The sequence below is a fragment of the Eptesicus fuscus genome, chromosome 8 (assembly GCF_027574615.1).
Source record: "Eptesicus fuscus isolate TK198812 chromosome 8, DD_ASM_mEF_20220401, whole genome shotgun sequence".
NCBI lineage: Eukaryota > Metazoa > Chordata > Mammalia > Chiroptera > Vespertilionidae > Eptesicus > Eptesicus fuscus.
The window spans coordinates 40300001-40319232 of NC_072480.1; the positions used below are offsets into that span (position 1 = coordinate 40300001).

The following is a 19232-nucleotide window of genomic DNA, read 5'->3' on the forward strand; positions in this document are numbered from 1 at the left end:
GCAGTATGGCTGGGATGACAGCTGGTACAGCGTGTGACTGAGAAGATCCATATCTGTGAGCAGGAGGTACTTCACTTCCAATCCATTCACTATTAGGTGCTTTCAAGCTTGCTGTGCAGACATTAAATAATAACATATCATTTCCAAGACTAAAACGATTTAAAGAAATAAAAAAAGGCTTTCTAACCAAGAAATCTTTTGTACAACAGAGGAAAAAAAAATCATTTACCACTCAGCTCTGCTTTTGAGATAAAGATGTAATAATGCCATTACCTTTCATCAGCAGGATCCTTGAAAATCAACACTCTTTGCTTATCATGCTGTGAAATACAAATAGAGCTAAAGGCATGGTCTGTGAGGCACTGCTGCAGCGATATTAACTAACAGATCTGCCCTTTGTGAAGGAAACCGTATCCGTTTCATTAGCGCAGACTCTAATTCAAAACTGTTGAAAATGAACTGCACATACTGTTTTAATAACAACATTCCTAATCATTATCAAACTGGTAATTCTCTCAGCACTGAATGTAAGGGTCTGTGTTTCCATTATGACCTGCTGTTAAGGAAAACCATATTTAGATCCTCTATTCTTTCCTATCTTCCAAATAGTCCAGGTTCATTTTGGGGGGAGGCATCGCCAGCCTGCAAGGTTATATGTGGCACATTATTTCATCATAAGTGAATTGACATTTTACATATTTATGTCAATGACTATATTATTTACTTATCATCATTTATTCCTATTCTGTATTCAATTTGACATGGCATGATTCATACACATGGCTTTGTACAATTTTGGAATATTTGGACAATTTAGAGAAGAATCACAGTCACATAAGTGTGAAACATTAGGTCTGGTGACAGGGGCATTGGGCTCAGAGTTATAAACCTGTGCTCGCACACTCACAATACATGAATGCCATAGTAACACCTCAACACACTTTCTATTATCAGGCAATCATAAGAATTATCTGATATTAAAATGATTGAATAAGGCCTGGGGTTATTTTAAACTGAAATGTTTTCTACCACTATACTTTATTTTTGAAGCTTATATAAACAATATTACATGCTGATGCAGAGTTATAAGGATCATTTTTAGCACATTCCTCGAAGAAAACTACATTTCCAAGGTCATGACAAATGCATTCGATCTCCTGGAATGTGATGGAGTCTACTATATAATAAATCCATATAACAATTGGGTAGATCTTACATTTCCTTATGTTTTATGATTACACAAGGATACCACATTAAATAAAATAATTTCATTTACATGTCTTTGTATGAAATTCTTGAATTATCAGGTTTATAACATCCTCTCATTTAGTTGGAATAGGCAGTATTAAAACAAAAACAAAAATGATGGATCAATATTTTCTAATTATGGTTATAAATAAAAACACTTCATGAAAGTGAAACAGATACTACATAAAAAGTGGAAATTTCCTCTGCATTCTGCCTACCTATACCACATAATACATTTAATAATTCAAAGAGGGTACTAGTACATGTTACTGATCATACTCTAATGATTTTATCAACATGTAGAAATGGATTTAGAAATGTATGTTCAAATATTTTAAAATGAGAAAGTGTTCCTTTTTAGTATTTTCCATAGTCACTTGTTATGTTCACTAGTGTTTCTATTATTTTTATAACCATTGAAAATAAAAAATGTTATGAGAGATAATGCAAAATGATGCCACCCACTTCATGTAAAATCATGAAAAGGAGTTTAATAAAATGACCAGTTATTAATACACTCATATGTCATTTTAAAATAATCTAATTTTAAGCAATATTAAAATTTTAAAATATTAATAAATCTTCCAATATGTCATAAGAATGTTAACTCTTACCTAGTTCCTTTCAAACTCTAATGAAATGGATATACTAGTATATTACAACAGTGTAAAATTCTATATCATCTTTTTTCTTATATCCAGAATATTTTCTACCCTATTCATAATATGTAATGGTTAGATAATATGTAAAATATCCTATATAATAAAAGGGTAATATGCAAATTGACCCTAATGGAGGAACGACCAGTTGCTATGATGCACACTGACCACCAGGGGGCAGACGCTCAATGGCAGGAGCTGCCCCCTGTTGGTCAATGTGCTCCCACAGGGGGAGCTCCGTTCAGCCACAAGCTGGGCTGACAGCTGCAAGCGCAGCAGCGGTGGCAGAGGCAGTGCTAAGGATGTCCAACTGCAGCTTAGGCCTGCTCCCTGTGTCAGTCAGACATCCCCCAAGGGCTCCCGGGCTGCCAGAAAGATGTCTGACTACCAGCTTAGGCCCGATCCCCCAAGGAGTGGGCCTAAGGCGGCAGGTGGACATCCCCTAAGGGGTCCTGTACTGCGAGAGGGCATAGGCCAGGCTGAGGGACTCCCCCGAGTGCATGGATTTTTGTGCACCATGCCTCTAGTTGTATTATAATATGAAATGATGTATCATAATAAGCTTAATAACATTTAGGTTGTTTCAGGTTTCTATTTTGCCTTAGAAATCACTCTAGCCCTGGCTGGCATGGCTCATTGGTTAGAGTGTCAGCCTGTGAACAGGAGGGTTACGGGTTTGATTCCCAGTGAAGAGCACATAACCTGGGTTGCAGGTCTAATCCGCACCCCTGGTCAGGGCATGTGTGGGAGGCAACCAATTGATGTATCTCTGTCACATCGATGTTTCTCTCTCTCTCTGTCTCCCTCTTTCCTCTCATCCCACACTCTCTAAAAATCAATGCAAAAAGAATATCCTTTCTCCTTGGGTGAGAATTTAAAAAAAAAAAGAAATCACTCTAAAGAATACTTTTTTGCCTTTCATCTTCTATTGAGATTTCAAAGAATTTAGAGTCAAGAGAGTAATTGGGCATCAAGCACCTTATTTATTAAGTAAGAGAACTGAGAAATTAACAGACTTATTTAAGTAGCTAACTTACTTATTAGCTTCGTGGTGACTAAAAGCTAAATCTCCTGATATATTTTGCTCTCTGCTCTCCCATCTCAGTTTTTGGAACATCTAGAAAACATTATCTTGCTATAAGATGTTCAAAGTTTAAAAATGATTTTTTGATAATTTTGTTTAAAATTAACTATTTATTCTTTATATGTTTATATTACATTACTTATTATAAGTACTTAATGACAAAAAATGCCAGAAATATTAAGTATTTACAAAAGCATTAAAATTTCTGAAAGGGTAGTTATTATTCTTAATTTTTTTAATGTTGGGAGTAAGCAATTTTGTTTGAAATGTCAGGGTATGAAGACATCTTCTGCATAGAGAATGATGTGAACCATATGGCTTATTCACAATCAATTGAATTACAAACCATGGCAGTTCCTACACTTTGAGGAGATGCTTATGTTGTCCTTCCATTAAAATTCCACTAATGTGACATTTGTGAAAAGGTTTATGTTTGGACACACATTCCCTCACCATATGTGAAGCCACAGAGAGCAAGACCATCGATTCCAAGTGTTTATATATAAATCGACAGCTATCAGTTCTAAAAGATTTCTCATTGTGTGTGTCAGAATCCTTCTGGCCTTGTAGGGTCATCTTGTGTGTTTCCATGTTTACAAGACCCTGCCTGATAATGTGGTTACATTTTACTCATCAAACAGGAAGAAGGATCTTAAAAATCATTGTTAGGCAGAGAAACATTAAGAAAGTTAAAAAAAAAAAAAACTTTCCAAATTTAATCTGTTAAACAATGGCAAATTTCTTATGAATCAGTGATACTGTAATTGAACTGGAGACATTTTTAGAGCAAGCTTGCTTTGGCTTTTTCACCCTCCGATTTGGAATCTGCTCACAGTACTGCCAGCTTAACCAAAAAGGATTAACTCTCATATCCAACTGAGAACACAGATAATTCTCAGTAATTGGTAAAAAATGAAGATGAATGGGGCTGAGAGATAAGGAGCAATTAGCTCATCAGCAGTTACAGCTGTGCACTCAATCCGGATCCATCTCTGGAGTCTCGGCCCCTTTTAAAGAACCTAAGCAGAATAAGCGTAGGACACCCTCCTCCCAAAAAATTTGCGTATACCTGCCCATCATTTCTCTAGTCTTCCAATTTATTTCCCTGCTATACAAAGACACCTGTCATAGTATGCTATGTAAATGACTACCTCTCTCAGGACCTATGTCTAAAGCCAATCTTCTTTTTAAACTTTTTTTTTTTCTATAACAGAAACCAAATGACTACTGTAGACACTCTTAAATTCCCTGTCAATCGTTTCATTATAGCAGCATCATCTGTTTGAAAATATAAGCAATTCCCTCATCTAATTATAGGAAGGATTTGAGGTTCATTAACATTGCCAAGGCAGAGAATCCAATGTGCAACTGCAGAGCTCTGCGTGATGGCCTGTGTTCTCAGTTTCCTTTTATTTGCTTTCTCAAGGTCTCCAAGACTTCTTCCTGAAATCATAAAATTAATTTTTCCTTCCGTGACTTAGAAGAAAGTACTACAGTGTAAACTATTCTATTTCTGTAGGAATGGTGGAGGGGGGGAGAGAGAGAGAGAGAGAGAGAGAGAGAGAGAGAGAGAGAGAGAGAGAAAGTCAGCTGGGAAAGATAATTTTATCTCCCTATCTGCCTGGCGTTTTTTTGTTTGTGTTCCATTTGTTTTGTTTTGTTTTTGCTGATGAACAAAAGTAAGGAGTAAGAACACAACTGAAAAATTTAGCTGTTAATACCAAACTCAAGTTCTTGTTTTTAATTGAAACTCCTACATACTGTAACTATTGCAAGTTTGAGAAAATGAAAAAGAATCCTACATTGCAGGGTTTGAAATGTGTTCAGGTTCGTGGATCACTGCAACCGTGGACACTTACTCCACAATGTTCAGAAAGAGAAAAGACTGAAGTCTCAAGATTACTTCACTTCCTTAAAGAAATAACAGCAGTTGGGGGTTATGACTATAGTTTAAACAATAAGATTTTCTCGGGACATCTGTTTTGAGATCACATGTTGAATAGATATGAACTCATTTCCTACCAAGCAAGCAATCTACTATTGTTGATAGCTGTTTACCAGTTCTGTGAGTCAGATATTAGCTTGTGGCAAAGGTCCCTCTTAAATCCTCTGAGTATTCTTTAAACTGTGTACATAGTGTTTTCCTTAAATAAAATGTTAAGATAAGTAAAAAAAAAAATGCAGTCTTTTCCTGTCTCTTGGTAAGTTAAGTCCACGAAGTCTCAGACTTGAGAATAATATTTAATGTATTTACCTTTAGAGAGTCGTTTCCTATGTTGTCATTAGTTAAGGGAGTAAGATATTAGGTTTAGCAAGTATTTAAAAAACACAGAAACTATTAAGTGATGCTAGCTATGTCAATATTTATACAGCATTTCAAAACTAGAAGTAAAATTAAGTTTCCTTTATTTAGATTAAATCAATTGTGCTTAATTTAGCAACTTCAAAAATGTTCATGATGACAAAAAAAATAATAAGCAGATAAAAACACACAACTAGAAATACTATGTAATTGACCTTGAGTTCACTGGTTTTAAATTCTGCCTTTCCATTGTCCCAGTCCCAATTTCCAAGCAGCATTTTTTAAGCTGGTTATGTAGATCAGTCCTTAAAGCAAAAAAATAGCAATTTATCTGGCCTGTATGTTGTGGATAGTGTTGCCACTAAAAAGAATCCAGGACATTTTTCCTTCTTATCTGCAATGTAGCTCATATCAGCCAACCTGTCACAAGATAGTACTTGATATAAACAAGAGATTGCAAAGACATCTCGGTAATCAATATCAGGATGGCTACAGTATGGAAGTCCCAACCAGTGCATATCATTTGTCTCAGCATCTATTTCTATGGCCAAATGAAGCATTAATTCAAATCATAAATCTATGGTGATTTAAATCTGGGAATGAGCACCTGCCTGCTTTAATGATTTATTTTGTACATTTCAGTAAGCAGGAGATTTGTCCATATGAACTGACAGGTCACCTTCAGATGCCAGGAGCAGACTGTTTATCACCATGCAGACTAGCATCTCATCTTAGCGAGTAAATATTAAACTAAAAGAATCCAATTGATTGTGGATGAGGGAGAATGGCGACATGGCCATATATTTTACTCAGCATGCTGATGCCTCACTCGGATCTATCCTGAAGTTCTCAGGTCTTCCTAAAGTGATCACTCTGTTGGAAAGACGTGAGCTCAAGGTCACCAGGTAAAATTGGAATGCACAATACTTATTTGTCAGTGTCAAAGGTTTCTTTAAACACCTTTGTTTGGCTAATTTTTATGATTCATATTAAGAACCGGAAAGGGACATTTATAATAAAAATATCCCTTGAGTCCAGCAAGCCAAATCGAACCAAACCAAGTCCCCAAAAAATCTGTTGCCTCAGACAATAAGGGTTTATTTACAACCAGGGGAAAACCAGTGTTCCTGCATAGGAAAATCTGAAATGTTCAACAAAACATGTGAGCCAGACGAGTGCAAGAGGAAAAAGAACACTGAAATAGCTTCAAAACTGTCACTGGATTTGGGCAGAGCTAATGAGCAACAATACACCATTAAGTGGCACCTCTCTGAGGGGTTTTACTAGTTCAAAGAGCCAATTGATAGATTTGTGAGAGCAGTAAGCTGTATTCTGAAATACTGGCCTTAGTGATTCTTGGGATTCCTCCTGGAATTCCTATGCTCCAATACCACTTCCTGAGCAGCTCATGCTAACGATGTTCCTAGAAGATCCAGCACATCCTCCCAGAGTCCACACACCTAGCCATCCCACCCACTAACTGGATGCCTCTTGCGTACTGGGACTGTGGTATGATCGTTTTTGTGTTCCTAGAATGAGCTAAAATCAAACTTACAACAAAATTCAAATGGCAAAACAGCTCCCCCAAGTTTCCTCACAGGCCAGTAGTTTACAATACCCATCAGAGATAATAGGAAAACAGAGGAGGAAGCAGTTAATGACTGTAAAAAGAGGACAAAGGTGATTTTAAAAAGGGTAAATTTGGAGAAATAATAATAATGGCCAAAGCAATACCAAATCCTACTGGTGACCAAAGTGAAAAACAGACATGGTTTGTTTGACAAATATGATCTCCTTGAATTATTATGATATAATACTATTATTTAAGCCATTTTCCAGATTTGAAATGTTAGGCTCAAAATTTTCCATAACTTTGCAAAGTCACAGACCAAGTAATTATTGAACACTTACCAAGAGGCAAGTGGTGTTCTCAAAATCAGAGAAGACTAGGGCCATAGAAAGCAACTGCTAATTCACCAACCACTTTGATCTATACAAGCTCAATCCCCACCCCCTACCATTACCTTGTACCCTCCCCTTCCCCCAAACTCTTGTTTCCTGATCTCTAGATAAAGGAGGAAGGCAGGGGGTGTGCTCAGGAAGGATAATAAGTCATAAATTCTTAGAGGACAGTAGCATGTGAGACAATGGAATAAAAATGACAAATATAACATTTCCACCTCAAATCAGCTACATATATGTAACATAAATTATCTACATGCCTTAAGGACTAGCAATGACACCAATATTACAACAACCCCAAAATACTAAGACCCTCTAGGAAAATTCAAATAAATTTCTTCTCTGGTTTAAATTGGTGTTGGATGGTGGGTGTCAAAACTGAAAAACAATATAGGCTACCAACTAAATACTTTAATGAAAGAAAAGTGATTTATTCCAAGTAAAACACAAAACTCAAATTGCTTTTTTAAGTATTATGTGATACCCTATGTACCCACACAATGAAGGTAAACTATTATTTAGTCAGTAGGCAAATATTATTCTATAATATTAATTATTAAGTTGATATCAATGCTCAATTATGAGCTGTAGTCTCCTTTTCTCATGCCTGCTGGTTTCTCCAAAGTCAAATTTCTGCTCTGCTGCTCAGAAATTTGAACAGAAGTATCAAGTTTTAATATATTTTTCTTTAAATGTTATTAAAATGCATAATTTGTTTATCTCTCCTCCCAAAAACAACTATTAAGAATAGCCTGCATGGAAATCTTACTCTTCTAAAACTTGGTAACAATCCATATTATGTTTCAAAATAATAATTAAAATTTGTAGTGGGTGTCTAATTATGCTCTAGTTACAATTCATTTTACTTCAATCATTTTTCATAAAATTATTTATGTATTGATATTTAGAGAGAGAAAGGAAGGGAGAGGGAGAGAAGGGAGAGAGAGATTGTGTGTGTGTGTGTGTGTGTGTGTGTGTGAGAGAGAGAGAGAGAGAGAGAGAGAGAGAGAGAGAGAGAAAGTGGGGGGGGGAGAACAACATATGGGTTGTTGTTCTACTTATTTATGAACTCATTGGTTGATTCTTGTATGTGCCCTGACCAGGGATGGAACCCCTCAATCTTGGTGTATTGAGACTATGCTCTAACCAACTGAGCTACCCAACCAGGGCTACTTCAATCATTTTTAACTTTTTTATTTATTTTTAAAATTATTATACAGTAAAATTCACTTTGTGGGCAGGGATGGTACAGTTCTATGAATTTTAACTCATTTTTCATGTAGCCACCACCACAATCAAGATACATAAATATTCCATCACTCTGAAAAAGCTCCCTTTATAAATATACCACTCCTTCACTTCTTGCTACTACTGATCTGTTCTCCATCCATATATATATATACATATATTTAAATAAAATGCCAGGGTAATAGAATCACATATGTCTTCTCAGGTTGACTTCTTTCACCCAGTTTAAAACCACCCCATGTCTGTTTTTCATTTATCAGAAAATACCCTTTCTTCCCTACACCTGAATTGAGCAATGGCACCTTTCAGATGATCATACAGTCACAAGTTTTTAACTTTTAAAAGTCTAAATTTATGCATGTAAATGACCTAAACAATCTGCTGCCCCTATCTTCTCACTGGAAACACCACAAATGCAAGCACTGATGTTTTTCTATCCATAGTATTTCCCCATACATTCTTAACCACATGCCAATGTACTGAAAGTGGAGAGCTCATTATATAAAGAAATAATCTGATAAAATCATGCATGGAAAAGAAAACTTAATGGAACTGTCATGAACGATCGTGTCCTGTGTGAACATTTGGTAGAAACAGTATCTTACACACATCTTATAGCATCCAAATTTCTCTTGTTAAATTATATTTTGAGCATGATTTCTACATTTTAAAAGGAAACAACACAGTACAGTGGCAGGATAAAATTTTGTGTCTCACCAACACATGGATACCTAAAGATGTCAATGAAAAAAAATTTAACCCACACTGAAGTTGTGTTTGACCAAACAAATTACCCAGATCTATTCTGCAAAGAAAAAAACTGTCCCTTTGGTTTAAATAGTGACTGCAAACTTTTCATCTTTTCTCCATACCACAAGAAAAAAAAATCAAGAAAAATTAAAGTTGTATATCTAATATGAGAAAAATGGATAATAGTTGTATATAGAAAAAATTAATTATCAACATAATTCTTATTCTTGGCAGCACATGAAAGGATTAAGTTATATGTTGGTTGCTAAAGCAAATTTCTTATTGAAGAAGAAACACATTAAGAATAAAAAAGATAAAGAGTATGGTTTTGTTTGTAAATATTCTTCTGCCACCTTACCCATAACCAATACTTTAGAATTCCAATTATTAAAACTTATTTGTATTATGAAAGATGTTAACTGGATGCTTATAGAAGTTGCAGGCATAAAGTTGATCTTATAATAAAAAAATAATGTTGCTAATTATTTATTTAAACTGCATGTTATTAGAAGCTAATTAGTATCGTCAAAATATACACTGATTTGGAGCTAAAAGGAGCAACTTTTTGAATGGGTAACCAATAGTTTTGTTCTGGAAAAGAAAGTAATTTGGTAGCAAAATGATTACACTACGTTTCCGTGAACATACAACTCACCGACACTTGAATTCATGTCCCCATTTTCAGAATCTGCTCCATGTTGGTTATTACTGGCATGATAGTTGCTCATGGCTTCTAACTTGATTTTTTTCACCTTCATTGCTTCTGCAATCGCTGCATTGGTAGCAGCGGCAGCTGCTGCAGCTGCTGCTGTCAGACCTTAAAAGAATAAATTAAAAATGAGGTCATTCAAAATCGGATTTTTTGATGTAATAGTTCATGTGCTTTATATAACACGCATACAAACACATTAAAGTATCTGACACCTTTATGCCATACTTTGATAACATATATTCATTCCCACCTAGCCAAAAAAAAAAAGGATATAAATGGGAGAGTGCTCTCTAAACTCCTAAATTAAATATTAGCAGAAACATAATTCATACAAAGAAGGATAGTAGTAGAATGCAGCCAGAATTATATCTCAGACAAACCAATCTGAACATGTCATTCTCTGCTTAAAATCTTCTCCAGCTGCCGAAAGGGGGAAAATTGGAACTGCGTAACAGTTCATGAGGTCTTGCCCTAAGGAGTAAACCTACCTTGTCACCAGAAGTTTCCTCATTTTCATGCCACACCCCAGCTATACCAAACATGCCACCAGGACTTATACACGCCCTGCCTCTCTAAGCCTGTGCTTTCACACATGCTGTTCCCCTTTTCTGGAACATCCTTGCCCCATGACGCACTTCCCTGACACAGGCCATTACGTTTGTGCAGAGCGATCTGTCTCTGTTCAGCCAGAGAGCAGAAGGTAGAAGTGGACGTGAGATTAGAAATAGAGTTGATCAGATTATAAAAGAGCAGGAAACTAAGGCCATGCTTTATGTATAGCATGGACATAGCCAGCAGCGGTGTTTGATCAGGGGAATGTTTGTTTTCTTTAAATGTTGGAACTTTTAAAAAATATTTTTATTTATTTCAGAGAGGAAGGGAAAGGGAGAGAGAGAGATAGAAATATCAATGATGAGAGAGAATCACTGATCGGTTGCCTCCTGCACTCTGCCTCCTGGGGATTGAGCCCGCAACCTGGGCATATGCCCCGACTGGGAATGGAACCCTGACCTCCTGCTTCATGGGTCCACGCTCAACCACTGAGCCACACCAACTGGGCTAAATGTTTGAACTTTTACCATGGCAATTCACTTTATCCTGGCATTCCTCATCTGCAAAAAATCATACCCTGAAATATGTGATCTCTTCTCATTGTAAAACTTTAATAGTCCCTGAGACAATATATACCACCACCATCTCCCTCTCTGTTTCTGCTATGGCTGCTTCATAGTTTCTGAAGACAGTTCTCCAGCCTGGTTTAAATTTATCTATGTGATTTATTTCCACTTCCAGCTGGTGGATTAGAGACTGAACAATTCTCTCCTCCTTTTCCTCCCCACTAATCACCACTTCTGGTTACTACAGCAAATAAGTTACAGTCTCAGTAATTATAAGAAAGTCTTTTTCAGTAGAAATATCTGCCTTTTTTTTTTCTTTTTCTTTTTTGAGATTAGAAGAAGAGCTCAGCTTTCCTTCAAATCAAACCAAAGAGGTCTTGACTACCTTCACCCCAACACAAAACCTTCCGATTAGATCTTTGCATGAAAACTTGATAACCACTCCCCCCAAAAAAGGCACTGATCTAAATTCAAACAGTTCTTCTGGGTCTGGAGCTCGCATTTATTGCCTTTCAAGTTCCAACTTGAAATGATTCTCTCATCTTCCTATGATTGAATTTTCTCCCCAGTTACTCATTTCCTTCGAAGATGTTCCAGAATATTTTCTTTCCTGTTCTCTCCAAGTCCTCTTAGTGTTTCCCAGAAAATCTCTCTTCCTCAACTCGGACTTGTTACAAATGTGCACATCCTACGTGTCCCTTCTCTTCGTTGACTAATGTCGTTCCATCTCCAAGTTATGACACTTCTAGGGCCTTTAACTTTGATTTATGCAGCATGTAAATATGTTTCTGTAGTATTTGAATAAAAAAGACAAACCTACAACTTGAGATGTGATTGCTATTATACTGAATATCTGAATCTAATTCAGTAGCATAAAACATAACTATGCATGACATGGCATTGGAGAAGCCATAAAATCTTCTTGAGCATGGTTTCTTCATCTGTAAAACCATTATATTCACAAAGGGGTAGTATAAGAATTAAATAAGATAAACTAGGTGAAGAATGCCACATCATGTTGAGTGAAAACTAGGCATGCCTTGCATTCCAGCTCCTCAACAGACAAGTGCAGTCCTAGGTATGGACATCATGGCTGGCCGCAGTTCCCTCAGATAGAAGAAATCTACTTCTCCTTAGCTGACTACATTAATTGTCAACGTTTTAAAAATACTTTTAATAATTTTATCATCTATCTAATCTTATTTATGGTGCTCTTCTGTTTTTCCACTTGACAGTTTCCCCAGTTGTACATTTCTAATAAAATTCCAAATGACATAACATATAATGTGTGTGTGTCACACACATTTAGTTCTTTAATAGCCTTCAAATCTACCCAATTTTCTCCATTCCCACTGGTTTTTTCTAGTGCAAGCTGCCAACTTTTCATCCCTGGAATCCTGTAATAGCCTCTTAACAGATTCCACTCCCGCCACCTCCAATCTCTTAGCAGTCAATGTAACCTTATGAAAATAAAAATCCAACGTGACATGCAATGGCTGCTCTTAAGTGCTAGTTGGAAGCTCTGCCTGGCTGTGAGGGCCCTTTGTGCTCAGTTCCGACCTATCTGTGTAACATCATCTGTTCCCACAGGTTCCCCTTGATCTCTGTGCTCCAGACATATAGGCCTTCTTCCACTTCCTCTAAAGGACTACATTCCTTCTTTCAAGCCAGACTTTGCACACATTATTCCCACTTTCTAGAAAAGCTCTCCAGCCCCCTGCTCCAGCCCCACCTATGCGTCCATCATGTGGTTGATTAAATATTATGCTCTAGGAGTAGCAGGCTAAGGTTCCCGACTCTTCAGTCTACCTGGGAAACAGTTACCAACATTTTAAGAATCAGCTCCCACCCCATTCCTACAGAGTAGAGCTAGCCATCTACTTGCCTGTGTTCTCAACCCTGCTGTACTAGTCTGCCATCCTCTGTGCTCTGAATCACTCCTGGAGTTTTAAAATATGCAAATAGCTAAGTTCTATCCTCTGAGATTCTTGTTGGGGCCCTGCATTTGTATATTTTGGGTTCATTTTACTGCTCCTCACGTCATTTTAATGTGCAATCTGAGAAACTCAGTCCCTTGAACTATTTTTGCTCTTTTTTTTTTTTTTTTAAAGAGAAGGCTTGTGGTCGTGGGGTAGGTTTAGGGTTAGCTCCTTCAACTAGGTTATAATCCGAAAGGACAGAAATACTTCCTTGGAATATGCATCCCAATGCCTGGCACAAATTGTCACTGAATGAAAAAATGTTTCTCAAAGTAGATTAATTGGAAAACCAAAGGAGAAATATCATCATTATTTTGACACTATTAATGTAAATAATTTAAAACATTATGTTTATGTTAAAATTAATCTGGATCTACTAGGAGTAGCAAATCTCATTAATAGAAAGCATATCTCACCAAAGCTGCATCTGCCTCGGATGGAGAAGATCAAAAAAGCCACACACACGCGCGCACACACACACACACACACAGACACACACACACACCCCACACTTATGGCACTTCCTGTTGGCCTTGTAGTGGCCCCTTCAAATCTCTGATGTGATTCTCAAATCCCTCCAATTTGCTGTCTCTATAGTACAAACTTAGCACAGAATCTATAACTTGCTTTAGAAACAAGCCCCATTGTGTATTTTGTTCTCTAATAAAGGTATTTTGTTCTCTAATAAAGTTACCTTTGGGGGGGGGTGGATGTAATGAACTCACAAAATAACTCTCTTTTTTTTTGTCTATACTTCATAGAGAATTCTGAATGTGAACCACTTTCTATGTAATCAATAATTGTCTACTTGTGTTAACACTGGCGACCCACAACATTTACCATCCACTTCTCTCTCTCCTCCTAGTCTTTTCCTCAGTTCAGCTTTCTCTCCTTGCCTCGGCTTCATAGAGATTTTCGTTGCCCCTTGAATACTCAACCTTATACTACTGCAACTTTACCACTGCTTTTAGCCCTTCCCCGTCAAAATAACCCCTTGTTCCTGCTGAGCTAGGTAATTCATGTTTCTTTTTTTTTTATATATATATTTTTACAGAGAGGAAGGGAGAGGATAGAGAGTTAGAAACATCGATGAGAGAGAAACATCGATCAGCTTCCTCCTGCACACCTCCTACTGGGGATGTGCCCACAACAAAGGTACATGCCCTTGACTGGAATCAAACCTGGGACCTTTCAGTCCGCAGGCCGACTCTCTATCCACTGAGCCAAACCAGTTAGGGCAATTCCGTGTTTCTTAAAGCGATACTCTACATCAGATAGAGATGTATCTGGAGTGCATGGTAAAATTAGAGGTTATCTTCCCTGGAGTCATAGCCACAGACTCTATTTCTGGGAAGGACTGAGGAATCAGTGTGTTTACCTTCCAACAGTTTGATTCTGATGCTCAATGCCCTTCCATTACTTGATGACAGTAATTTTCACTAAAGTGTGTCTGCATCTTAGAGTGGAAGCTTATTAACTAAGCAGATCATCATGGAAGGGTCCTCAATAGTGAGTATGCATACAAATCAAGGAGGAAACATTAAAATACAAAATCAGGTTGGACTGAGGAATCAGCGATTGAGACCTACTGCTCCAGTGTGCGGCACCTTGCAGACATGTGTCTGTGCCTTTCGCTTACCAGAGCAGAAGCAGAGGACAGCCAGGCCACGCAGCGCTTCTCTGTTTCCGATGCAGTCACACATGTATTCATCCCTAACAACACTACATCCATAAATCTATCTGGTATCTACTGTAATCGTTACTTAAACAGCTTGAATAATTGCTCCTGATTCTGAATTTAGTTCACAAGTTTTTACCATATTTCTTTCTTTCATTAGGGAAAACAAGGAACAAATCAATAAATGAATTTTTAAATTAATCTCTTTTACTAAAGGATGATTAATCCATTTACCTCACCAATCACACTTTTTTTATCCTCTCAAAGAACATTTGTAGTATCTCATATACTACGACAAAAACATGTACTAACCTGAGAAGTCAAATGTAATATGATTTGATTTTATTTTAAGAGATTCTAAATCCAATTTTATCATCATCAATGGGGAAGCTTTAATAACTGATGAAAATAATAGGTTGAGAAATATTTTTTTAAAAAAATACATTTTCCTTCAGAGAAAGGATAATAAGTCTCAAATATGACAAAAGCTACCTAATAGCAGAGTGAAAATTTAGCCATTTGACAAATGGAGATCTAAAACATCATGTTTCTATCAAAGCATTTGATTTAGTAGACTACATTGACCACATTTATAAAAAAAAAAAAAAAATGTCTGATTGGCCCTCAGGAAAAGGCTTGGTAAGCAAACTTAGGATAGAGTCCAAATGTCTGTATCATGAAAAATAACTTGTTTCTTTTTTTCATTTATATTTGATCTTAACAAACTCTATCTCTTACAATTTAAAAGACTAGATTTTACACAGAATTTAGAAACATTGCTTGTCATATTATTGTCTGATTTATGATACAAACTCAATGCTGGGGGCCCAATTCTCTTTGCTCCATCAGAGCAAATTCTATGTATATTTTAAAAACTGGCTATTGTTAGAAATTATTTTTATCTTGTCTTATAGATTTCCTGTACTTTTACTTTCACTTTTTGATGCTCCGCTACAATTTTTTTTAAGTTCTTGTTGAATAAGAAACTGAATGGGAAAACCTCATTATCTAACTTCTCTTTTATATGAGGAATAAATATGGTGGTTGGGGGGGAAAAAAAAAAGGCATTCCAAAAAGCCATACAAACTGGGCAACATGCATCTAATTTATCCGGAATACTGCACAGCAAGCTATATAATTCCTATGGCTTCAAAATCCTAATCTCTAAAATCTGAGATACCAATTCTGATCTCATAGGGATGTAGATAATATGGGTGAAATAATATATGCTACAGTAAGGGCACCTACTAAGCCCTCTGCAAATGGTAGTAGATATTATCAAGTAACCCATAATATCCATCCTGTCCTTGTGTTTAGTTTTGCTTTTGTTCAGCTACACACAAAAATGCAAATGTGACAAAAGCTACCTAATAGCAGACTGAAAATTTAGCCACTTGACAAATGGAGATCTAAACATCATGTTTCTATCAAAGCATCTGTTTTAGTAGACTACATTGATCAAATGTGTCAAAAAAAATCACTAAAATCTGCACTCTGTGCTACATTGATACAAAACCTCCACTACTTCACATTCAATATCCTAAAACCAATCCAAGGTTTATCATTTAGAAGGAAAGCAGGCATTGTTACCACTTAAGTACCTTATTTTACTTTGCAAAAATAGCTTTCTTCTTCTGCTTCCAACTTTTATCAAAACAGCCTTTAAATCCTTCAAATGCCATTATACACTCCTGATTACTCTCTTTAACAAAAGGAAAAGTCCCCAGTCTATTTATTTCAAATAAGTTAGTACCCCTAGTTATAAAGCGTAGATTACAACTGTAGATTATAAATATCAATAAAAAAGACATATTGCTGTCAAATTCTTTCTCTGATCTGTTTGTTTGCTCATTAACTTGAAAGGTCCAATCTTTGATCTTTGGTTTCAAAGGCATCAAGATGACTTCCAAATGTTTGATAGGTTGTCTACTTTTACATCGCATTCCATATAAAATGCATTTCCCAAAACTTAATGGGTAAAATAAAATGGATTATATGCAAGAGATAGTCCGCATTCAAAGCTTCCATATGATAGACTTTTTATTAGTCTATGCCACTTTACCCAAATTTAGAAGAAGCCATTTTAAACATGCAGTAGATTATAGCCAATGGTAGTTATTATTAATATGCTAGAATTGATAAGTTATTTATGTCTGGCATTCTTCCTACTGATTATTCAGGGAGACAGGCAGCTTATAAATATCTCATCACTCCACAGTCACAGAAATTTCATCGACAGTGCTTATGCACAGCTATTAGCAATATGAATCTAACCATTACAAGAAGGAGGAAAATCGAACATGTGGCATTAATACGCAGTCCTGGTTCCTAACCATCTGATAGGCAGATGGTGTGAAGCGGATTCTCCAGCTGAAATGAAGGGGCACATCATTTAAAACCTTGTTTGCATTCTAACTGATATCAGTGCCATATTGATATACATGATACATCATGGCAGTATTTGAACAATCTAGTTTGTTTCAGTCATAAATGTTTACAGCCTTGTTTTTTTAATCTTATAAGCATGTTCAGAAGAGTGTATTTTTAATTTATGAAACCTATTGTTTACTTCTGTTGAGCTAAAAGATTAGTGGAAAGCAGGAATATTAAATTACTTCAACCCAAAGCAATATAACCAAGACAGATGAATAAAGTGGGTTTCAATTTTCAGTAAAGGATGTTAGTAGAGAATTTTACAATTAGCCCAGGCATTTTGCACATTAAATACATTTATTCCTTTAAACCTTCCAGCTTTTCCCCCCAATGGCATACAGAGAAACTTAATGGTTTACATAGTCATTCATTTAAAACTCTCACTGTGTGCAATTAATCTTGTCTAACAATTCAATTCGGGAAGTAAAACATCAAAAAGCATAGTTCAATTCAACAGTCATTACTGTGAAGTAATCTTTCTGTTCCTGACAGTTCCTATAGACTCTCTGCAATACTCGGTTGAAGGTGCATTCATTGTAAGCTTCATATGAGTTTGAATTACAACTCAATTGAAATCACTCCAAGTTTTAGAAGAACTCTTGGCTCAATATAACAACTTGAAAGTACCAGTACTTTTTTTTTTACTCTGTTTTCTTCCTTTCATTAATGAAATACAAGCTGTCTAAGATATTGACACTAATTTTCACAGTTATTTTGTTTCTCAATATTTTCTAAATAAATGAAAACTGGAACTGAAACATGCCTGTCCTCACTCTTAAATGATTAAATAATGGAAGTGTTAAGCAACCAGAATAAGTAACTTAATTGTGAATCTGGGTGGATTGAAAATTTTGAGTGTGAATTTGTCTCCTAATGTCCATTAGACTGACTTTACTTGCCCTTTGAAACACATTTATATTCTGGAGAGAAAAGGAAAATTGATCTTTGAGGCCATTAATGGAAACACTCCTTATCCCAGTTTTCAGTTCTTCAATTGATTTCATTAGACTTTTTAAATGTTTGGAGTAACAAATCAACCCCAACGAATTTGAAGAAACATATAGTAGAGAGTGTATAATTTGAAAATGACTAATAAATCAAATAGATATCAAAAAGAGCATTTTTATTCTGAATAGTTTAAAACTACTATCGCCCAGAGTGAAGGAATGATACCAATACTAAAGTCAGGAGGAGGGAGCACCATGGAATGTCATTTGGCCATGTGTATATCACTGAGGAATTTCCATGAAAGTCTTTGGAATACTCAACTTCTGATCATTAACTCATAGAACCAGGCTGAAATGTAATCAATGAAGGATTTAAAATTACTATGGTTAAAATAAGAAAATATGCAATTTATGAAAATTTGAACTAGACACCAAAAGTTCTTAAATAAATAATTCACTTTCACTCCATTTTTTAACAGTATCATCTTTAGAAAAATATTACTTAACAGCCAGTTGGGGTATAAACTTAGAAAACATAAAAATGAGCAAGACTTACTTTATCTAATGCAACCCTTTTATTTTACTGATGATGAAATTTAGGGGCAATAAGGTTAATCATTTCTATAAAGTCACACCATTAAATAATGACAGAGTAATCCCAATTCCCCTAACTCCCCGTTCAGCATTGACCACACCAGTTCTGTCAATAAATGCAAAAAGTACAGTACACAGGAACCTATAGAATCATTGAAAGAAAAGTAATCCCCTTTGCTCAAGTAGCTATGAATTGCATAGGAAATCAAGATTATAGACACTCAAGTGATATCACAAATATAAGTTGACTTCACTTAGGAACCTGATCTAAATGTTCATTTGTGATTCAGTTTTGTAAAATTGAGAATATACTTGCCACAAAAATAATCATTCTAGTTTAACTATGCACAAAATGTTTAACCTGTTCTACTGGTAAAATACAGTATTTATAATATTAGCCTGGTCATATATCTTAAATATGGCACAACAAGGAAAAAGAGAAGAGCAAATAAATTATTTTCCACTATATATCTTGAATATAGAAAAAATTAAAACAAAGTGAAATAGATAAACCTTGA

General features: G+C 35.9%; 1 protein-coding gene across 1 annotated transcript in view; it reads right to left on the bottom strand.

Moving 5' to 3' along the window:
• DACH1 (dachshund family transcription factor 1) overlaps positions 1 to 19232 on the bottom strand; it is a 432819-nt gene that overhangs the window by 187979 nt on the left and 225608 nt on the right. Inside the window, exon 3 of the mRNA XM_008144064.3 lies at positions 9909 to 10070. Within this exon, the coding sequence (XP_008142286.2) occupies positions 9909 to 10070 (162 nt within the window). The remainder of the gene's footprint in view (positions 1 to 9908; positions 10071 to 19232) is intronic.